General features: G+C 39.6%; 1 protein-coding gene across 7 annotated transcripts in view; it reads left to right on the forward strand.

Moving 5' to 3' along the window:
* The window catches only part of QTMAN (queuosine-tRNA mannosyltransferase), a 359192-nt gene that overhangs the window by 73288 nt on the left and 261318 nt on the right, over positions 1–24586 (forward strand). For 5 of the 7 annotated variants that reach the window (XM_075070243.1, XM_075070242.1, XM_075070247.1 and 2 more), the window contains exon 4: positions 8173–8387. The exons of the other annotated variants lie outside the window; for them this stretch is intronic. In XM_075070243.1, the coding sequence (XP_074926344.1) occupies positions 8209–8387 (179 nt within the window). In that variant the 5' untranslated portion in view covers positions 8173–8208. The remainder of the gene's footprint in view (positions 1–8172; positions 8388–24586) is intronic. 7 annotated transcript variants of the gene reach the window in all.

The following is a 24586-nucleotide window of genomic DNA, read 5'->3' on the forward strand; positions in this document are numbered from 1 at the left end:
CCATGTGCCCGCTGACAGTTTGCCCATCGCATATCTAGATTCTATTGTATCTATTAGTGAGATTTGGAGAGCAATAATTTCCAATATATGATATGAGGGTGCTGGACCACATCAGGACTGCAGGACTGAGCTCGTAGAAGTGAGAAGTGTAATGTGCAGCATAGTTAGAAATCGTTCTGATCTGACCAACCGAGGTTGCTCAGCAAGCGGGTTGCCATCTAGGGTCCACAGCCTTCAAAGTAGTGGGCTTTTTAAGAATGCGTCCTGCTGACTCGTCGAGCAGCAGGACAACAGACACCAGTGCTTTTTGAGATGAAGTATTAACAGGAGATATGAGTCCCTCAATTTTACTGCTCTGGGACTGCTTTTCCATATCACCACAACTGTATAAAAAGAAAAAACTTTGAAAAAAGTTGGTATGATTTGAAGTGTCAGGCGTCTCCTTGTAAAACTGAAAGCGAAGCCCTACATCAATATTCAGCTTTCTGGAAAAACCCAGAGATTTGACAAACCTTCATGTGTTTTATACATGATGCCAGTACACCGGAAGCTAAGGCGTGCTGTGCTTGATTGCAAACCCAGTTCAAAGGGGGAAAGGCTCTTGATTGTGTATTTAGCAAAAAATTGCTCACATGAGAAAGAAACTATGTAGCTTATGAAAAGGAAGTGTTCCTCGCCACTGGTGGGGACACTTTAAAAAACTTACTGCCGAATATCTTTTAGTGTGAACACAAATTAGCCTCTCATCTGGTTCCCATTTCAATAAAAGGAGTCTATGCCAGCATTATTAAGCGTGGAATCTGGAGTCAGCCTGGCTATTGACAGTGAGCAATTTTATGGGTTAAAAGGGAGTGCACTTGACAGCGCCGCATGATAGCAGATGCTCTATCTTTGAAGGAGGTGTGAAAATGTCCCTAGAGTACTAGATTCTGTTCATCTTTGATGGAGGGCACGGGGAGAGAGAAGTGATAGAGTGGGATATATCTGTAACAACAAAATAGAATTCATAATTTGAATGTGTTGAACCCCTGTCTAAATTTGTCTTAAGGCAAGCTTGTTGATTGCATTCCAGATAGTGGCCCAGCCCAGGAAAGGTGCTTGACACCTTCTTGAAGGACTGTCACTGAGGCCATGTCTACAGTACCACTTATGTTGGCAAAACTTATGTAACTCAGGGGTGTGAAAAAACAACCCGAGGTGTGGTGGCCTGCTCAAGGTCTTTCACACCACCTAAACATCACATTAGGGCTGTCCACAAAACCAACTAATACCCTCTTATGTGCTGTGCAAGAAGACTCCACACTGGTCCCAGTAGGTTGTCTTTAAAGTTGTTTGACTGGGTCACTGGATCCACAACTTGATGCAGTCAGTGGCTCAGAAACCCCACATGAGGCATAGACTGGGTCTGGCTATTATTCCAGCCTGGCTGAAGATGGATGAATTCAATCTCACCTAAACCCTGTGTAGTGTTATGGGAAAGGCCAAATACAGTAGTTAGGCTTTGAGTGAAGAGCAGTAATTTTTCATCCAAAGCAAGTGAACATATACAATGAGAAATATTTATTATAAACATGATACTGAACTGTTGTACATTACTTTGTAAATCTGTTGAATTTCTCATATTTTATTTTCAGGTCTAATCTCTTTTTTATATTGCTGTAGTAGTTGGGAAAGAAAGAAGGAAAAGAAGTAACCAAACCTTTGTTAGAAAATAATTCCCATATTTTGCTTCCTGCAAGTTGAATTATTGTATTGACTGGTATTTTGAAGTTTTTTAAGCACTAATAAACAAATGGGAATTTTATACTGTAAAAGTATGTACTGCTTCCATAATTGTAGTCTTTCTCATCCTTTATTGTCCATACCCAAATGGTATCTGGAGTCAAAAATGCCTTTTACTCTCTTCGGGTGGTCAAGAGGCTGACCTGACCACTGTGACATGTGCAGGTTGACCGCTCCAGTACGCTCCAAGGGAGTTGATAGATATGCCATGATGAAACTTGAGATGGTACAACATGTGGCAGCCATCTTTTAACTAACACAGAGCCACAAGAATACATTAGCACTGTTCACTGCATATTGTACTGGTTTCCTGTCAAATATGAGAGCCAATTTAAGGTTCTGATCTTGATCTTAAAGGTACTTAATTGGCTTGGCAGTGGTTACTTTACAATCACCTCATCCCATGACCATGACCTGCCATGACAGCAGGGAATTGACACTGACTATGTACCAGGGGATTGGGCCTTCTTAGCAGCTGCCTCACATCTAAAAAATGCATTTGCACAAGAAGTTAGATAGACTTATATAGACTTTCCAACCTTAGTCAGGAATGCAAGACTTATATTTTAAATTAATTTGACCACAAACACTTTTCTGAAGGTAGCAAATACTGTTTTGAAATAAAACCTTAAAGAGTTTTAATTCAAAAACCTACTTTAAAATATATCAGTAGGACTACTTGTAGTCTTTTAAATCTGTAGAGAGTCTTCAGTCAGTAATGTTTCAACTGTAAGTGCCTGTGCAGCCTTGACAGTGGTTTAGAGATTTGAGGCCATAGATTTACAAGCATAAGAGTAAGATGCATACAGGTCTGATTTATAGAAAGAGAGTTAAATGATTACAAATTAACTACAGATTTTAAAGTTTATTTATGGAGAAGGATACTTTCTAATATTTATTTTAAATAGTTAAGACTATTACACAATGTATTTTAAAATATTCCATCAAAGAACAACTTAATGGTCTTTTAAACAAAGCTTGATTTAACTGTGTTGCAAGTGAACCTTCAAATAAATAATATTTTGATGTAGAGATGATGGATGAAATCCTGGCCCTATTGAAGTCAATGGGATTTTCAGTAGGACCAGGATTTCATCACAGGCCCTCTATTTTCACTGTGCTGGGAAGCAGCAGTCAATATATGAAGAAAGCAGAGCTTACATATGCATCTAGGTCACATAGAGAACATTTTCAGGATATTGATGAAATAAAGGTATAGGATCCAATATATACTATTTTAGCATGTACAGAATTTTCCGCATACTGGTATCCTTAATACAGGTGTTAGCAAGTGCATTCTAGGAACAAATAAAGTAACAAATCATATCAACAGAAGGCCATGTGATACATAATTCTGTCTGATTGATTGTGTGAACCAGAATGTACTGTTCAGTGAAAAGGCCAGGCAGTTGGCCTTCACTCTGGATGAGGCACATCCTATCTTTGGCATTATATTCCTGTTTTCAGACCATATGGGTCAGCAAAACATTGCTTACAGCTTTCTCCAGTCAAGTAATATTAATACTGGTGCAGACATCTGATTAGCAAATCGACACCATAGACTGCAGTATTCAGATAAAGCTGAATCATCAATTTATCAGTTTCTCAAAATAAAATGCATTCCTGTGTCTTTTGTTTCCTCTACATAAATCAATAGCATGCTTACTTTTGTATGTGTATACACTTGATCAACGGGAAATTGTTAACTCTATACTTTTTGGCTGATTTAAATATAAGTTAAGATATTAAAATGTGATTGTAGTATTTTAAGGTATATTTCTACTGGGGTTTCCCTGATGAATCATTGAGATGAGTGGGTGGGTAATGCAAACTCTCTGAGTATTGTTTTTTTCAGTATGCTGCATTAACACTTACTTTTAAAGTGTGTATGGGGTTGGAAGAAAGGGTGGAGGGAGACAAGAATCAGGGTAAAGCCTCTGTAACAACGATCTGGGAAACCCCATTCTACTAAAATGTGGAGTATTTAACGTCTTTTCCTATATTAAATATTGCACTGTTTATCTCAAGACTGTAAATATATATAAATGGACACTACACACCTTATATCTTTTGTAGTCTGTTGACTTTTAAAATGTTGAACCATGTGTGCTGTGGATATGGTGATGGAATAAATTTCTCATATGTGTGGGATTATAACCGTTGAAACAATCATTACTGAAACCATATACCTTATTTCCTATAACTAATAGCAATTGTGTACCTATGGAATATATTAACAGTTATTCCTTTGGTTTTGGGTTATTACTAAAATATTTTGTTGGACAGATATTTAAGCGTGATCTGTAATGTATGTTGCCTGAATACGTCAATGAATAGGGCTAATTATGTCTTTCTTCTGTGAGTTATGCTGACATTTGTGAAACCGCATTCATGTATAAGTGACAGAATAAATGTGTCTTTCTTAATAAATCACTGGTAAATTACAAGTTTCCTGTACTTACCTCGGTTTAAAAAATACTATAGTAACTGTTTACTTAGAGCTCAAAAAGAGTATAAAGTTACTGCTTCTGTAACTGGTTGAAGAGTGTAAACTTTCTTGCTCATATATTCTTTCATGTTGTTTTTTTCAAACATATATATTTATATTCTAGTTCTTTATAATTCTTAGAACAATTGTTCTGATAAGTTAAAAACATTTGACTGCTTACTCTGTCATGTTAATTGCAGTTCATTGTGCTGTTATACAGGAATCTGAGTTCAGATCCCTAGCTGGCTACTTACTCCCCAAAGTTTGCAGTCATTGCTGAGAGAGCACATTTATTTCAAAAATGGGAAGACACACTTAAAGCTAAGTCCTCAGGTTTATATAGCAGCACTTGGTGACTTATAATATCTTTTTACTCCTGCCCCCAGATGCTGGGCCTGTCCAGATGCTAATTTGGCTCCCAGCGTAACTTACAGTAGCATCAGGGCTGCTCTAAATAACACTGGTTTGAAACAGCCCTAAAAGACTGTTCTGTCAGTTGGGGATCATAAGGGCATTGTGTGCTCCAGCCATATCCCCTTATTCCTCCCCAGACCATGCTTGGGGTGTATTGTAAATGGGAGAGTGTGGTTTTAGCAGCATGGTCTTGTAAGTCAGCCAGTGATTGATTGATTTTTGGGGTGGGGGGGGTGGGAGGGGAATCCTTAGCTTCCCATTTAGGAAGTTAGCATGGGCAGTATCTGACCCCTTACTTAGTTTTCTGCAATATGCTCACCCTCTGGCTGACACTTGAGTCATGGCTTGATTGTGTCCATATGGAGCGTTATTGTGAGACAGTATTTTTGAGGTGGGAGTTGAAATAATGGGGAGAAATGTTTCACAACACACTTCGGGTGTGTGAGTATCCAATATGACTGCACACAAGTCATGTTATTGCTTATGTAATATTCACTTGGGACTTAATTCTTATTGCAAGTAGGTAGACTCTTATTAATATGTATCCTGAAGAATCTGCTACTGGATCTGCATATGGTACATGCAGTGAAGCAAATTTTTCAAGCTACTCAGCACAGCACTCCTGAGAATAGAATCAAGCCATTAGTGTAACTTGCAGAATTATTGGATCCAAAGAGCAACCCTTGAGAGAGAGAACACTGTAATGAGAATGGGGCAGCAGATATATTTTTCTAATATTTGTTGTTTTCTTTGAAATGGGTAAAAGAATACCTGGAATGATTTATATTTAATTGAGGATTGCATTCCATCAGATAGGGTAAATGTTTTCAGACCATTTATCATCAGTGGCTTTTCAAGACCTCTAAGGAGTACATAGTACATATTTACCTTAACTTGGTTAGGTCAAGGGAAATAAAGCAAGAATAATAGATGTTACTGTGATATGTGAACAAAACTGGAAACCTTGTATGCGAAATATGAGGTAAATGTCTTCATCTGACGTACATTGTAGCCTTTTACATTTACAAAAAATACAAGTTATTTTTAAAATAATGTGATTTACAGTACATTATCATCATCTATTTTTAAAACATAAGATTACTTGGCTGGGTTTTCCATCATTCCTAAATGATATCATTTTGCACTGCAGTGGCTAATTGCATTGTCTGTCCCTTATTATTTAATATTTTCTGTTTTAGTAGCACCTTTAAAAAACACCAAGCATAGGCTTCTAGATTGTCTTGTTATTAATCTGTGTTTAATATATGTAACTGGTAAAGTACATAGAGCACATGACAGTAGAATTCTACAAATGCTGGTGAGTGATCCTTTGATGCTTTCTTGATTTGTCTTGGGGTTTTCCCCATTCGAGGCAGTTTGTGCAAAAATCCTTTATGTATCAGATCATCTTTCAAAAAATGACTGCTGTTTGTGATTTTTCACCCTTGCCTCTTAATCCTTACAAAGTGGGATCTACACACACCAGGTATCAAGAATCAGATAGCCTCAGCTACCCAGCAGACAAGGCAGAATAGAAGTTAGAATTGAGATTTTCAGTCAGAAGCACACTAAAAGGGTTTATTTTAACATTTGCATAGCATTTTGTTTTATTAAAAAGTCTAAAGGTAGTAAGACAAGTATAGAATAACCTAATTGTCAGTAATCTTAGCCCAGAAGGAAACCTGAGAACTGAAACAAATTTTTGCCTCATTCTTTATCTATCACAGAAAGGAACATAAAAAAAGAAAACTATTGCAGAGTATTCTAAATAAAACCAAAGGGTACATTGTTGATTCAGTTAAACTAGGTGTTAAAATGCTTTCATAACTAGTCTGATGAGGAAATTTGATCAGATGTTTTATGAACAAACTACTGTACTACCTCGAGCAGCTTCTAAATTAACATTAACCTCGACTCTTTTTTAATGAGTGATGTAGCGGAATTTATCAGACATTTCATGTACCCTCTTTTCTTCTGAGTTAAATTTGCAAAATGCAGATCCTCCAATCCTTTTCATTCCCCCCCCATGTGAAAATATTTATTTCCTAACACTTTGCTCTTTAGCAAAGGTGAATAATCGAGCTTTGTCTCATCTGAAAAACTGCACCTCCAGCAGCACCGAAATCCCCGATAACCATGCTGGGCCATTGATTCAATACTGACCAAAAGAGTTTTTTAAAATTTCATCTTTTAACTCTCTGAATTTCGGGATTTTTTCATTAGCTTGTTTTTTGATAGCTGCAACATTCTTGTAAGGCATTTTTATGCTTGATTACTGCAGGTACTTTAAACATTAACTCCAGTTTATATTTAATGACTAGAACTATCATTTAGATTTTGGTAAAGGGTTATAATTTATGAATCCCCTCATCCCTCCCCAGCAGAGCTGCTGTGAAGATTAGGGTCACAACCAGCGACTACTAGAAACTGTGGGTCAGGGATTGGGTGCTCAGTATAGTCATACAACAATATATAACATCGGTCTGAAGCACAAACAGAGTAATCAGACCCAGTGTTACTCAGCCCCGATAGTATGTTCTGAAGTGGAAGTTATCAGAGCAGCAGACACTGCTGGTAAATACCTGATCATGGTTTTGTTTTTAACATTTTTGTTCAAAGGAGTATACCTAAGCTCTGCAGAGCAGCTTTTCACTTCCCCAAAACGTGACTCATGAAACAGATGAGCAATAGTCACAGGGTTTTCACCTCTCCCTTAATTTTGGGCAATGTGTTTTGCTTCCTGTGTGTCAGCAGCCTTTTGGGTGAAAGTGTGATAGCTTCCTTAAGACTGCAATATTGTTCTGTTTCAGCCATTTTGGAGTATTCAAGAGTAATGATGTTTGCATCTCCTTTAGGGTCTGCAAGTGTCATTTTAGTGATGATCCCAGCCTTCAGTAACCTAAGGAACAGAGTCCTGGAGATACACTCAAATTGGGTATCCCAGGCTGCCTCCAATCATGTTGCTTTTAAATTATTTTGCCAGATTGTTTTTACTATGAAACAAATTTAGCTGAGGTACTTTTTGAAATGCTTTTTAGTTTTATGTACTACCAGTCAGAAGGTAAAATTGTATGGACGCCTTCCTCAATTCCAGAACAGGAAAATATATTTTAAAAAAAACTTTTGCAAAATAAACAGTTTTCAAATATATCTTATTTAAAAAGCCAATAACTAAAATTCAAAATCTAAGCATTTACAGATTCAGTATATTTTCGTTATTAGTTAAATTCTAAATAGCTAGTTTTTAATGGAATATTGTTGTGATTAATGGACACCTTCCTTTTTTATCATACTAATTGTTAATTAGTCTTTTTTAAAAAAAATCTATTACCGTGAAACAAAGATATTAAATTCTTATAAAAATGAATTCCTTGGCAGAGGTCTGTTGATAGGAGTTTTTTTCATGGTCTGTGTCTAACACACTTTAAAAAAATAAAGCTCACTAAAGAATAGACTTTGGGAATAAAAGGTTTTTTTGTCTTTGTCAGTTTTAGAATCCAAGAAGATTTGAAAAACGTACAAGTATGAGTATTCTTCTAATTGAAGCTTTTTATGGTGGTTCCCACAAGCAGCTGGCAGATCTTCTACAGGAGGAGATAGAAGAATGTGTCCTTTATACACTCCCAGCAAAGAAATGGCACTGGAGAGCACGGACTGCTGCCCTTTATTTCATGCAAACAGTGCCAGCTAATGCTAATTACAGGTAAAGATAGTACTTTAACAAATAATCTTACAGGTCAAAATATGAAAGGATCTTCAACTAGGTCTCTAAAACTGAGCTTTCTGGTTTTTTGTATACAAAATCATGTGTACTTGCAAATGGGCACTGCAGTGAGATATTGACCTTGTTTTGCATGCTGGGTTGTGTTTGTGGAAAGTTGCAGGCATCCTTTTAGAGGCCTCTAGAAAATATTGAGTCTATATCTCTAATACTGCAAAGTGTCTATCTTAAATTGTGCTAAGTTGCCGCCTGTGGGTGTGTTTCTTTTGATTTCTCTAATGAGTTTAGAGCTGGTGAAAGGGATAGGACTTACTTTTGAGGCTGAAGTCCTATTTTTCCACAGATCAGGCAGAGTAATGCAGTGCAAGCTTCTCCACAGTGTCCAAGTTATCTGTGGAGTAACCTGAATGCTGTATGGATGTATTACCTAAAGGAATGAGAGGGTAGTTCAGTCTAGTGACTATTCAGACCTTGAGCTCTGTAATGTGACCACATATGATGGTGTCAAATTGTTTGTTTTATTATGTAGACACAGGGCTTAAATTCAGCTAGAGCTGTCTGGAGCAGAGCTCCAGTAAATATTTTCAACTCCCCTGGAGGTTTCATAGCATGTTGGTGGGGAAACGTGGAGGGCTCTGGGAAATACTATGAGAATTTAAGCCTTGTGTGGACACCTAGCAACTAGAATCTGAACTGAGACCACCAAACTAAATACACACAGACCACCAAGTGGCCGTCATATAGTGAAAACTTCTAGTCACTTATAAACTTGGTGGTCTTGAAACCAGTCATTCATCTTTTCCTCACCCCCCCCCCCCCGATCAGTTAAGATGCTGTACGATAATTCTGTTAAACAGTAATGCACCAAATGGTGATGTGTACATTTCAGTGACTGCAAACAAGAGAACGTCACTGAATCAGCAGTGAAATGGGTTTTTTTCTGTCAATACTTCATTTACTTACACCAAAGCCCTCCAACTGCTTTAGTATCTGATAGCAGGGATCTCTGCACTTACACTGCATACCACTGACTTCAGTGGGCCTCTGCCTGAGTGCAGAGGTATATGCTGGCAGATCCCAGCTGAAAACTGGGGCTAATGTTTGCAACTTCCGATGATAACAAGTAAAGATAGTAGACACAGATGAAGAGGAGAATGATTTTTGCAACATATATCCTGTGCTGCATAAGGTCATGTAACATTAAATCTGAATCCATCACAAGTTGTGAAACATAATATTTAAGTTTACACAGTTTATGAACAGTTTGAATACATAAAATGCTAGTGTAGAAAATATACCTTTACTGGGCTTGCTGTTTGCTTTTATTTCTAATAAAATGCTACAAAATTATTGTAACTATTTTTTCCTCTTGCTTGAGGCATTTGAGTATGGGTTTTGCATTACTCTTCCTTTGCAACAGTTTTATTATGGAGGAGTATATATGACAAACTGTTATGTAAATTTCTTCTGCATCACAACCACATCCTCCAACGCATCACAATGTTATCTATACTCCTTCAAGGTCAGCAGCCCAAGCTGTCCAGCACTAGCTGTATTAAACTAATCAGACATCATTCACAGGCATACACTTCATTAGTTTAACTTACAGTTACATTGACCCCAGATAACTTAACTCCAATTTGTCAAGTAACCTACATCTTAAGAAAAAATACCAGCAGCTTGAAAACTTGCTCAAAGTTAAAAAAACTTGCAATCTGTCATAGGCTTATGTGCAAATATAACCTTCACTGACAACAAATAAATCTGAACTAACCAATACAGCATCTTGAAGAGGGGAAAGTGTTTTCTTTGCCGCTGTAGTTAATGTTTTATCAAATAGTCAAAGTTCACAAAGATACAATATTAAAAAGAGTATGTACTGTATCCTATGCAAGATAAAATATTTAGCAACAAGTGCTGATGTGACTGATGAGAGGAAAACTGATTAGAGGTTCTTTCTACTTTACTTGCACGTTTTCTTATATTTGGTTTGTCGTTGAATGTTTCAGATATTGTTCTATTAAATGAAAGTATAAATGAATCAGTCTGTCTTATAAGGTTGACTCCACTTTCTCCTAGTGGACAACAACCTTGATTCTGTTACTTCTTGTTAACTATCATTTAAACACCCATCTAGCAAATCCTAGGCTCTGCTTCCCATCCAATGGTAAATTGTGGAGACTCTGAATTAAGAGAGTGAAACTGCACCCTGGAAAATCTGAGAGACATATATTTAGAGAGAGATTTTTAAATATTTCTTAATTCTGGAGAGGTGATGGAAAACATCATGTTTGCATATATTGGCATTATTTGTGACTCGTTTGCCCTGAGATCAAGAATTGTTTTTACTTCCATGTGAAATCTTCACTTCAATAGAAATCAATAACATTTCATAAATATTTTGTTACAGTGCATTTGTCCTATGAAAAAGGAGGGTCGCAAATGTTTCAAATCCAGAAACACTTTGTAATTGAGTATTGCCAAGTTTTTTTTATGTTCTTTGTCCATTTATCTTTCAAGATTTATATTTTATTCAGGATGTTGATGTTTATATAAAAGGGCTGTTTATATGTTCAGCAATATTGATATAAATCTATATGGCACTAGTATATGCTCCTGAGAATAATATTGCTATTGCTAACCATGGAAAGGATAGCATACCAACTAGTGCTCAGATATTATTAAATAAGCTGTCTAAAAAATGCTTTTGAAGCAGAGCATGAAGTGTCTCAGGAATCTTGGATTCTAAATTCAGGAGTTTTACTGTGACCAGTCAGGTTCAGTGGTAACAATATGCTTATATCTTCTTGTCAGAGAGCAGACATATAGTCTCCTGGGGAAATCTTAAAAGTTGAATCAGTGATAAGCAATGAAGCTAGCCTCATTATTTTTAACCTATGTTGTAAATTGTGTGGCCTGGTGACTTGGAAGGTAGCAAGCACCTTGTGTTTCCAAGAAGGACCTCTGGGAGTCACCTGGAAATAAAAATGTTGAAGAGATGGTCATTGAGATGACACTTTCAGTTTTCATAGGGTAGGGCACAGCGCATGGGGCCCCAGGGAGTGTAGTTTGTTTGCAACTTTGAGAAGGTTACATGACCTCCCAGACACACTATGGATGATTTTCTACAGAGGAAAGAAAAAAACAGCCAGATATGCAGGGCTGAGTTAAATTCTACATTCTCTAGTTAAGCCAGCGCAGATCTTCATTTGTCTCCTTAAAGAAAGACAAAACCTTGATGAGGATCAGGCAGGAAAAGAGCCCTTCCTTCTATCCCGGTGGATTTACGGAGTAAACCTGAAGATGAGTAATTGATTGAGGTACTAGAGCAGTGGTACTCAACTTTTAAGAACTTACTTCATAGAATTGCTTTGCAGAGACCTATATGATCATTCCACAATGCTCTGACCTGACCTGAGATGTCTGAGTTGAATTTGCATCAGTTCAAGATACTCCATACTTACAACTCTATTATAGACAATGTAGATCTCCTCCTCCTCCTCTTCTTCCCCTGCCCCTGAAAGAAGCAAAAGGGATTGGGCTTTTTTGACTCACTTCCCCATTTTCTGAAAAAGATGAGCCCTTTTCCTGTCTCTCTTCTGTCTGTTTCTTCATGGTAGAGGTGGGGCATTTCTCTTCACTACTTTTCTGGTTTCTGGGAGAAAACGGGGATGGATGAATCTCAGTGATTCTTTCCTTCACGTCAGGAGTGGGAGGAATAGTACAGTTTCCAGAAGGCAAATTCCAAACTACACAGTCTGGGAGGTACACTAAAAGGGCAATTATGAAGAACAAGCTTCTGTTTTGATCTGTGCATTAGAGCATGCTCAGTGTCTCTCCCAATTTGCTAACATAGGGAGTGGCTTTTTCCCAGGCTGACTCAAAAGAAATGAGCCAGAATAGAAACTTTGAAGGGGATGTGTGGCCTAAAACAGCTTTTCTCTGATTGGCAGTCTGAAAACACAGTTCCATACGACTTATTTTTTGTTTTTGTTTTTTTAAACTCTTTGGCTGAGCCCTCTACCCAGCTTTCTGGAGCTCATCTGCCCTTGAATTGTTCATATATTTTCATTTTGAAACAGTCTTTGATTAAATATGTTGTAGAATTTAGCTGATTGGATGTTTTGTTGAAAATTAAGCTCACCACAACAGAGTAGATACACAGTAATCCTAGAAACCAAGTAACTAACCAAAGGGCAGGAAAAATCTAAGAAGTAAAGAACTGGAAATCTTAGAACTGTTAAAATATTCCACAAAGAACACAAAACAAAGTTTGTCCCTTTACTTTTTCCTTTGATTCTGCTGTTTGTTGCTTTTAAAGAAAAAATATTTCTATATGTAAACAATTCTTCAAGAACAACAAATGGAGGAAAAAAAATCTGTGATCCCATTTTGCTGGTAGCTTGTTCTCCACACAAAGTGGTAATTCAAAAACAGAAATACATGATCAATTAATAGTATATCTGGACCTGCACGCACAAGAGGTTAAATGCTGCAGTACAGCTTCAAGTTTGTTTTTAATAGCTCTGCCAGCTTATTTTCAAAAAATAAAAATATAATGTGTAACATTTTATACTGTCCCCCAGGTAACTGTTCATATGGATAACAGATATTATTTCTAACAGACTTTGGCCCATAAAGACCTCTAGGGTAAACGCTCGAGTATATTTACACCTTGATATTTGACAACTGTATTTTAAAAGACAAACTGTATGCTTATTACACTTTTACTGAGGGGGGAAATTATTTTTAATGAATGGAGTTGTGAAAAAAAATCTGATGGATTTAATATCCACCAACATATAAAACAGTCCAAGGGTGTACTGTCGAAACACATAATTTTATTTATATAACCAATATTTATTTAAGACATCCGAAAACTAAGGCTGCTAGTTAGAACAGTGAGCATTTCAGATCTGATATTTTCTGTTACCGTTCTACAGGAAAAAAAATCTATTTTATAGACTAAGCTTTTTACAAATGAATGTACTAGGATTTCCAAAACATTATATTTAAAAATATTATTTTAATCCCTGAACCTGCAAATTCTTATGCAGGTGAGTAATTTAGTTTATGAGTAATCCCATTGAAATCAATGGAATTATTCATGTGCTGAAATGTACTTACCTGAGTAGCATTAGTAAGATTGGTCCTTAATATTTTCCGGATAGCCAAGTGAACTAATCTTTAAACTGTACATCCTGGGATAGATTTTTGAAGGCTCAAATGGAAATGAGGCATCCAACTCACTCTCCTCTGGTGGGACTATATGATTAGTCCGTAACGGTGGCATAGGTGAAGTCCTGGGCTTTTGGAGGATGAAATTAATTTTACCAAAAGTCTTCTGATAATTTTGTTGTTCAAGGTGACATACAGGAATACAAATAACTGAGTACAAGACAGATAATTTCTACTAAATGTTTTGATCAGAACTCTTACATATGAATGAACAAACAAACCCTATTGTTAAAGATAGTGAAAGGCTATATGTTAATATGTTAATTGTATATTGAGACAATTTGTTATTGATATTTCAGTTTTGAAATAAAGTGTAAATAAAGGTAACTTTTACAATAAGTGGCAAAGGCCAAAACCACAATTATTTGAAATCAATTATTAATGAGACCAATAGCATAGCCATCTATTTCTCTACTCAAAATGAGACTAGTCCAAATTGTCATCTTAATTTTCAGTATTACTGGGGGAGGCTGCTGTTTTTGTGAAGTCTGCCATGGAGGTGGAATCCCCAGCTGCCCTCTTAGGGCAGATGAACTGCAGCAGCAACCCCAAGCAGCTAAAAGCAAAGTCCTTACTCTCGGGGCACTAGTGCAGTATCACAGCATTAGAAATGGATGCTCTTTTTTCCTAAATCTGACAACTGAGGACTTTGAACAGAAAATGAAAAAGTAAAACTATGTTTGAAAATAGGAGCAATAATTTTAGAACTGAACTACCTGAAAATTATTCAGGCAAACAGCAATGTGATCTTAAGCATTCATTTTGCATTAATCAACTTTGCCTAAGATAAAATGCTGGCAGATGGTAGCTATTCATTTTAACAGTGACAGGATTTCTTTACATTTTTTCTGTATAAACCTCCTCACAGGCTTCACTCCAAAAAAAAAATGTTTGATTCTTTAATTTTTTCAACATGCTTGAAAAGGCCTGATTCTGATCTTGTACTGTTGTAAATAAGGAAAAGCTCCTTTATAGTCAGTAAAATTGTACTGATGTAAAATTATAAATGAAATCAAAATCAGGTCCTCAATATAAGATTTTGGAATTGTAGGAGGTGAGGGGGAAGGTATTTGCTATTGGCTGTTTTCTTATTTTAAAACTAATTTTATCTTCTAAAGCTAATTTATCCTGCGGTTTTAATTCCTAGTCATTCCAACTTTATCCCAGTTGTGTGGCAGAAAGTGAATGAATAGGATCATCTGCATGGCCCTAGAAAGAGGTCTAGTAGCTAATGTTAGCTTTCTGATATGAAGTTACGCAGTATCCATTTTTTTTTTTTTTGAGGGTTATGTTCTGGTGAGGACCCTTTATTACTTGACATGTCAAGACCCAGAACACAAAGTTAAATACTGTGATTAATAGTAGCAGAAATTATATTCTAGTCAATGGTTTTTGGATCTAGTTAAGAGTGCTAATATGGAATGCCAGTAACCTGTGTGATAAGTAACTGTAGCTTTTCTGCTTTTCTTCTTTTTTATGATTTTTAGAGTACCTGGGGAAATCCTCCCTCCCCTTTTTTTTACCTAAAATGTATTTTATGTATCAGCTAAAGTATTGGTATTTACATTGCTCTCAGTAAAGTGTAATGAAATCATGCATTATGATTCAGTATTTCCACACTAATAATTTTAATACGTATTTTACCTATCCTCTTGAACTGATGTCTTGTAGCTACTTAATTTCTAGATTAGTCATTGGTTTAGTTTCTGTTTTCAAATTACAAACATATACTGTACTATGTTATAAAGAATATGATATCTTTTTGATTTGATCCTCATTCCAGTTCATAATGCTTGTTTTATGTTTCAATGGAAAAGGAGTAAATCTTCCAGTCTGTGCCCTATAACCAGAACTTTCTAGATACACCTCTACCCCACTATAATGCGACCCGATATAACACGGGTTGGCATATAGCATGGTAGCAGCGGGGCTCTAGCGGCGCTTTAAAGGGTCCAGGGCTTTGGCTGCTGCAGGGAGCCCCAGGCCCTTTAAATCACCTATGGAGTCCCGCTGCCACAGCCCCGGGGTAGGGGCGGTAGGGCTCCAGAGGGATTTAAAGGGCCCGGGGTTCCCTGCAGCAGCCGAAGCCCCAAACCCTTTAAAGCATCACCCGAGTCCTTCTGCTGCAGCCCCGGGGCTGTGGCAGCAGGGCTCCATTGGTGATTTAAAGGGCCTGGGGCTGCCCGCAGCAGCTGGAACCTCGGAGCTCTTTAAATCACCACCGAAGCCCTGCCGCCCCTACCCTGATATAACAGGGTTTCAGCTATCATGCAGTAGGGATTTTTGGCTCCCCACGACCACATTAGAGCAGGGTAACGGTGTATTTGAAATCTGTGTTACTCCTTTCCTAATTGCAAATTATTTTAAACCTAAAAATATAAATCCTGCAATTTTTTGTCAGGTACGTGGGCTGTTCCTTATTTGGATTAACGGCTTCATTTTCCAGTAGCATGAATATCTAGCTTTCTTAATAAGTACTTAAAACTTGGCTGGACTTTGTGAATAGTGTATAGTGAAAAGGATTTTTATGGAATGCAAACTGTGTTAAGATGTCCACATGAACATTATGGTTTTCCCTCTTTGAACATAGGCCTAATCCAAAAACCATTAAAGTTAAAGGGAGTCTTTCCACTGAATTCAATGAGCTTTGGATCAAACACTTAGAGACCAGAACAGACCAGGAGCCTGTTAGGATAGCACCAAGGTGGAGGACGGCACAGTGGCAGCCAGGTGTTCTTTACAAATGGTGGACTCTGCAGCGTGGGTAGTCACGTCTGCTGTGGTCATGTGGTGTAGCTCATGGCTTCAGATGGCGGGCCTCCCACAGGACATGCAGCATCCAAGGTCTTCCTGTTGATGAGGTGTGTGTTTTCTCAGAGCAAACGGATTCCAGATTGCCTGGAGTGAAAGCTACCAAGGCCACCCTTCATTCATTGGACATATATCAGCCTACGCGGAAGCACTTCCGGCCGCTCCTGCTGCCAAGATCATGGCAGCTCCATCAGAGTTCTGCAAGGAGAAGGGACAGTAGTTTCAGCTGGCATCAGCCTTCTTCTTTTTCCCACTCACCTGCACAGCCTGGGCCCACCAAACACCCTGGAAGCCAGAAGCATGCATTTTGAGGGTGCACTCGACAGCAGCGCCCCAGTTAGTTCCACGGATCCTTCCCGCCCTTTCCTGGACCGTTTCTGCCCTTTCCTTTCAATGTAGTCAAGGCTAACCTTGGACAGCTGGGTCCTGGGTATAATATCCCAGGGCTATACATTGCCATTTATGGCTGCACTCCTCAGCCCCCCTTTCCCATCCGTCTTCAGGGTCCCTTCTCACAGTCAAGTCCTCTTTCAGGTGGTCGAAAAGCTCCTGTACCTGGGCATGGTGGTGGGGGGTGTAGGAGGTTCCTCAGAACCCAAAAGGACAAGTTTTCTACTCACGTTATTTCCTAATCCTGAAGGCCAAAGGGGGCTTATGACCCATCTTGGACCTGTGTCACCTCAACAAGACTCTCAAAAAGTTGAAGTTCCACATGATTTCCTTGGCCTCCATTATCCTTTCGCTGAATCCAGGAGACTGGTACACCACTCTTGACTTGAAAGACGCTTATTTCCATGTTTCCTTATTCCCAGGGCACAGGTGTTTCCTCCGGTTTGTAGTGGAAGGATGCCATTTCCAGTCCATGGCACTCCCTTTGGCCTGTTGTCGGCCTCAAGGGTGTTCACCAAGTTTATGGCACCAGTGGTGGCTTACCATGGCAATCTGCTCAGGTGGCGTTCCTGTACCTCGACGACTGGCTCATCAAGAGCAGGTCCCCGAGGAAGGTGCAGAGAAGCCTCAGTCTGGTATGCTCCACCTGCATCAACCTGGGCCTGTTAATAAATACAGAAAAGTCCATTTTAATGGCAATCCAATGAATAGAGTTTATTGGGGCAGTTCTCGACTTCACGCGAGCCAGGACATTCGTTCCAGGGCATGACGGACTTGATGTCCCACATAAAAGCCCACCCGCTCACCATGGTCCACACATGTCTGCAACTGATGGGCCACAGGACCGCATGCACGTACATGGTCAGCCACTCCCAGCTTCATCTGAGGCCTTTGCAAATATGGCTGGTCTAAGATTATATTCTCAGCAGGCACCCTCTAGACTGAATGGTCACAGTGCTGAGCCACGTCCTGCTGTCTTTGGACCGGTGGTGGGTTTCTGAGTTCGTGCTGCAAGGAGCTCCCTTTATGACCCCATCTCTGTCGCTCACCCTGGTCTTGGATGTATTGGATCTGGGCTGAGGAGCCCACCTCGGTGAGCTCAGTACCCACGGCTGCTGGCTACAATATGAACTAGCCCTTCACATCAATGTCAGGGAACTCAAAGTGGTTCACCTGGCCTGCCAGGCTTTCTTGTCCCACCTGAAGGGCAAAGTGGTGCAGATCCTGACGGACAATACGGCCACAATATATTACATCAAGAGGCAGGTGGCGCTAGGTCTTCGGCCCTTTGTCAGGAAGCACTCAGCCTCTGGGATTTCTTTGTGTGGCACGCCATTCACCTGATAGCTCCCACCTGCCTGGAACCAAGAATATCCAGGCAGATCTCCTCAGGAGGTCCTTCTTGTCTCACGACGAATGGTCGCTCCATCCAGAGGTGGTCAGCCTGATGTTCCAGAGGTGGGGGAATCCCCAGGTGGGTCTGTTTCATCTCAGCACAACAGAAAGTGCCGTGCTGGGGGAGAGTAATAGCTCAGTGATTTGAGCATTGGCCTGCTAAACCCAGGGTTGTGAGTTCAGTCCTTGAGGGGGCCATTGAGGGATCTGGGGCAAAAATCTATCTGGGGATTGGTCCTGCTTTGAGGTCCTTTCCAGCCCTGATATTCTGTGTGTTCTGCTTCCGGCACGGCAGGGACAAGGGTTCCCTGTCAGATGCCTTCCTGATTCCATGGTCAGGCGCGCAGATGTACACCTTCCTGCCGATGCTGTTGACTCATAAGGCCCTGCTAAAGGTGAAGCAGGACAAAGCAATGGTCGTCATCGTTGCCCCAGCATAACCTCATCAACATTGGTTCGGCATGCTGCTGAGTCTGTCGGCAGCCACCCCCCTGCTGCTGCCACTTTGGCTGGACCTGCTGTGCCAGAACCATGGCAATCTGCTGCTCCCAAACCTGGGGGCACTGCACTTGGTGGCCTGGCTGCTGTGTGGCTAAGTGGAGAGGAACAGCGGTGTTCTGCTGGTGTCCAGCAGGTAGCCCTTCACCAGGTCTACCTATGTGGCGAAGTGGAAGTAGTTCGCTTGTTGGGGATCATCGCATCTGTGCAGAAGAGGCCTCGCTGCAGGAGGTCCTGGACTATTTGCTGCACCTTAAGGTCCAGGGCCTGTTGCTGTCTTCGATCAAGGTGCACCTGGTGGCCATTTCAGCATTCCACCTTCCATTTCAATGGAGGTTGGTCTTCGCCCACCTTATGACAGCATGGTTTCTGAAAGGTCTGGAGTGCTTCTATCTGCATGTCCGGGATCTGGTTCCCCCTTGGGATCTGAACCTGGTGCTGTCAAGGATCATGGTTCCCTTCTTCAAGCCTTTGGCTTCCTGCTTCTCTCCTGGAAGGTCTCCTTCCTAGTTGCTATAACTTGGTCCTGGAGGGTGTCCAAGATCAAGGCACTCACATTAGAACTGCCTTACATGATCTTCTATAAGGACAAGGTCCAGCTGTGCCTGCACCTGGCCTTTCTATCCAAGTTCATCTCCCAGTTCCATACTTGCTGGTCCTTTGTCCTAAGCCTCACACAACCTATGAGTAATGCGGGTTGCGTACCCTGGATGTCAGATTGGCCCACGCTTTCTACATAGAATGAAGCCGTTCTGCAAATCTGTGCAGTTGTTTGTTGCTGTCGCAGATAGGAGAAAGGGTTGCCTGGTGTCTGCCCATTGAATATCATCACGGATCACGGCCTGTATCTGTTACCGATATGAGCTGGCGAAGGTGCCCCCACTGGCGATCATGACGGCTCACTCGACTAGGGTGCAGGCATCCTCATCAGCCTTCCTCGTTCTGGTGCTGATCCAAGAAATTTGTCCGGATGCTACCTGGTTGTCCACCCACACATTTGCTTCACACTATGTGCTGACCCAGCAAGCTTGAGATGATGCTGGTTTCGGCAGAACAGTGCTCCAGTCTGCAAGACTGTGAACGCCGAGTCCACCGCATTGGTATTCTGCTTCTGAGTCACCAGGAATGGAATCGACATGAGCAAGTAGTCGAAGAAGAAAAAACAGTTACCCATTTTTCGTAACTGTTGTTCTTTGAGATATGTTGCTACAGTCCATTCCATTACCCACCCTTCTACCCCTCTGTCAGAGTTGTTGGCAAGGAGGAACTGAGAGGTGGTAGGGCCAGCGGTCCCTGATATCCCGCGGCATGAGCACAGCACTCCAGAGGGTGCCACAGCCGACCATATGGATACCACTAAGGCAAGTCTCCAATGACTGGGTGAGCGCACACCTAGAATGGAATGGACTGGACATGAGAAGCACATCTCAAAGAACAACAGTTGTTACCAAAGATGGGTAACCATTTTTTTTGTGCCATTAGAAAGTTGGCAACCTTCTTTGGGAGCTTTAGACAATTAAAATGAGAGAGTCCCAGTTTTCTAATATGATATACTTTGCACCCAATGCAGGAAGATCCCAATAAACTGGATCTTAAAATTGCAACTTTATTCAAAGAAAAATCTATTTTAGGTAATATTTAGAGGTTTCAAAATTCTATTAGTCATCTAATTTTTCTGTTCTTCATAGCCTGAATATTTGGACTCGTATTTAACACACCTGGTTTTAGAAGAAAATGATACAAACTAATGCCAGTACAAATTTTGAAACTGTCCAAATATTCCCAGTAATTTTTTCTGTAAAATATACAGCATATACAGCATGTATTGTGGCATGATACAGAGATGTTACTGGCACTAATTTGGAATGACCTGCATAAATCAGTTGCAGCTTTTCCATTGATTAGTAATGTGGCTATCCCAGACACCTGTATTAAAGCCTTTTGCTACTTTTTGATTTTTTCTGATGCCTATTGTATTATATAAATGACTTTCCTCACCAGCAAATGAAATCCAGTATCTGTCAGACAGCACACAGCAACACTGCAAGTTAGTCGAGGACAGGAAGTGAACGGTATTCAGTTAAAACCAAAGAGGGAAGATAAGTAAGCAGAATATACTTTACCCACATTGAGTTGTGGTAGAATGCCATGGCTAGCACCTCTGCTCTTCACAAAAGTGCTAGGGTCTTCTTAGTGACCACAAGTGGCAGGATTTCAGTTTTGCATTTCATCTGGAAGATAGCACTCCAGACAGCGCAGTGCCACCTAATATCATGCTGACATATTGTTTCAGTTCTGACTCAGAGAGAAGAGTGCCATTTAATGAGCCACTAATCAGTTCTTTAGCACCTTCTGTTTTCCTTAGGTATTTCCAACTTATGTGCTGACCAGGCTCATGGTATATCTGCTATTATCCTGTTTTCTTAATAGCTTTTTGTAAGTAACATTATTACAAGCCTTTTGAACGTCTAAATAAACTATATCCACCAGTTTCCTTTTATCTGATTTATCTCTGACTGTGCCTCATCTTCACTACCTGTAAAAAAGCAACCACAGGGTAGGTGTTTCCTTCTCATTCTCTATAATGAAGATCCTCACAAAGAAATCATTTAGTTTCTTTGCAGTCTCCTTATTCCCTTTGATTGCCCCTTTTACACTCTGGTGGTCTAGCAGACCCAGTGACAATAACAAGAGCTTTCTATTTCAGATGCACTTAAATAATTTTTTACAATTTGTCTTTATATTCTTGGCTATTTAGTCTTCAGATTTCCTCTTATCTGTCTTAATCTCCACTTTACATCTTGCCTACTGAAGTTTACATCCCTGTCTAATAGGAACTGGAAGTGAGAATGAAGGAAACAGCAGCGGACATGACTCCATAAACTAATATGTGATTTCCATTCTGCAGCCGCGCTAGTAGGAGAAGTTTAGACCTATATCAGAGTAATTTGTAACAATTATTAGGATGAAAGAAAGATATATCCAAAGCGGGCCTAATTCTTCTTCCATTTACACTAATTTTACATCGGTGTAACCACTTCACAGTGTTTAAAATAGTGAGTTATCCCACTGTGAAAGGATAATCAAGGCCAATCAGTAGAGAAGCACTTGTTTAAACATTTTTTTTTTAAGGTTAAAAAGGGTATTTTTGCTATAAGTTTAGTCATCTTGTATTTCCTCTAAGCACCTTAACAATATTTATTTTTAACTGAATAACAGGTTTTAGGTATCGTAAAGATATTATTTATCTATTTGGGATACTGTTAAAAGTCTTCTGTCTGGAACAAATATAGTCATGTAACCATACTCAACTGAATAATTCTTCTCTATATATGATGCTACGTATATCATGTAAGACAAAATTTAAAAAAATAAAAAACGGGATAATCTGTGAACATCTGCAATTTTTTTTATTTATGGAAAAGAATATCCCATTTTTAATTAAAGATGAAATTTAAGAATGATAAATGGAACCATTACCTAGTAGCAGCTAGTTTGCAGGCATTTTTTTCTACTGTTCTGAGATTGCTGCAGGTTTGACAGTGCCTTTGGCTTTTCCGAGCAAATGCATTTCATACTTATGACAGAATAGTTGTAACTCACTAACGTGAAACAGTTATCATGCATAGCGACATCTCTATATTTAAACCCTGAGGAATAGAATTATTTTAAACTGTGCATATGCAGAAATTTCTTGGTAATCAATTTCATTAAAAAAAAAAACAGCTAAAAGTTTTGTCTGCCAAATACATTCAGATAAATGGTGCTAAAGATATTGAAATTATGCAGGAAGATGAGATGAATTTCAAGGTATAGTGTAACAAAGAACTTTTCTCTTTGCAGTGAAGAGAGAAAAGGAAGGAGAACTTGGCTTGTTATAGCTATGCTATGTTAGCATAGTTGCAAGAATGCTGAAATTCGATTTTATTTCAGAAGGAAACAGACTATATCATACTGTTTACAATGCCAGACATAACTTCCCTGTGCCTTGTAGCTATTGACAAACTGAAATGTACACTTTAGACCAGTTCTCCTTCGATTATTCCCCTTGCATCTTGAGTCCCATTGGCTGGAGTTGATGTGGGGAAGTTAATAGATGGACCAAGAATGGGGTGAATATGACATTCAGAGAACTGAGGCCTGGTCTATGCTGGCGGGGAAGGGGGTAATCGATCTAAGTTATGCGACTTCAGCTATGTGAATAACGTAGCTGAAGTTGACATACTTAGACCTACTCACCACAGTGTCTTCACTGTGGTGAGTCGACTGCTGCCACTCCCCCGTCAACTCTGCCTGTGCCTCTTGCGGCGGTGGAATACAAGAGTTGACTGGAGAGCGCTCCGGGGTCAATTTATCATGTCTAGGTTAGACGCTACAAATTGACCCCTGTTTGATCGATCGCTTCCCGCCGATCCAGCGGGTAGTGTAGACATACTCTGATTTACATGAGCATTCCTTCTCACAAACATCTCTCCAATTCCTTGTTAGTGTTTTAAGGGTATATTGGTTGGCCTGCTGATGAAGACATTTCAGAATTGATTTCTTCTGAATCCAGCCCTAAAATTATTTTTCTAACATAGACTCAATTAGCACTGGAATCAGTCCTGAACTCTTAAATATTGCACCAGTTATAGCCTTACGTGAGAACTGCTATACTGGGTCAGACCACGGTCCATCTTGCCCAATATCCTGGGTCTGACAGCTTCACTGGGAGTGTACTGAACAGGGCAATTATGGACCAATCCATCATCCTTTGTCTTCCATTCCCAGCTTCTAGTAGTCAGAGCCCCAAACATGGGGTTGTGTCCCTGATCATATAAGCTAAAAGCCATTGATGGACTTATCCTCCATGAATGTATCCAGTTCTTTTCTGAACCCAGTTATATTATTGGCTATCACAGCATCCCATGGCAATGAGTTCCACAGGCTAGTTGTATGCGAAAAGTACTTCCTCTTGTTTCTATTAAACCTGCTGCCTTTTAATTTTGTCAGGTGAGCCCTGGTTTTTGTACTGTGTGAAAAAGTAAATAACACTTCTTTATTAATTTTTTCCACACCATTAATTATTGCATAGACCTCTATCATATCCCCCCTTGGTCCTCTATTTTCTAAGCTGATTAGCCCGTATTTTTTGAGTCTCTCCTCATGTGAAAGCCGTTCTGTACTCTTGACCATCTTTGTTGCCCTTCTCTGAAGCTTTTCCAGTTCCTTTCTGTTCTTTTTGTGAGAGGGATCACCAGAATTGGACACAGGATTGAAGTTGTAGGCACCATGGATTTATATAGTGGCATTATGGTATTTTCTGTCTTACTTTCTATCCCTTTCCTAATAGTTCCTAACATAGTGTTAGCCTTTTTTACTGCTGCTGCACATTGATCTGAAGTTTTCAGAGAACTATCCATGGTGATTTTAAGATTTCTTGGGTAGTAACAACTAATTTAGAATCCATTATTATATGTGTTGCATACGTATAGTTGTTGCTGATAAATCAACTGCCAAGGCTGTAGGTATTAGCTAAGAATTGACAGACTCATAACGGGAAACCAAGCCAGCTCACCTATGTGTTAGCTTTGTTCAGAATAGGTATTAATTTTCCAAGATTGTATTTAGTGTTTAGACTCCAATCAAATGCTTGTAATTTGCTGCATGTATTAATTTCACTTGTAATGTCTGTATTCCATTGCACTGGTCTTCACGGTTGAGGATGTGAGAGAGATTCCCAAACCTGAGCCATTCTTTTTGGGTGACAAATCTGAGGAACTGTCCCAGATTGAGGTGTCATTAGAGGAGTTTCGGAACAAATTGATAAACTAAACAGTAATAAGTCACCAGGACAGATGGAATACAGA

Source organism: Chelonoidis abingdonii, chromosome 10 (genome assembly GCF_003597395.2).
Source record: "Chelonoidis abingdonii isolate Lonesome George chromosome 10, CheloAbing_2.0, whole genome shotgun sequence".
Classification (NCBI taxonomy): domain Eukaryota; kingdom Metazoa; phylum Chordata; order Testudines; family Testudinidae; genus Chelonoidis; species Chelonoidis abingdonii.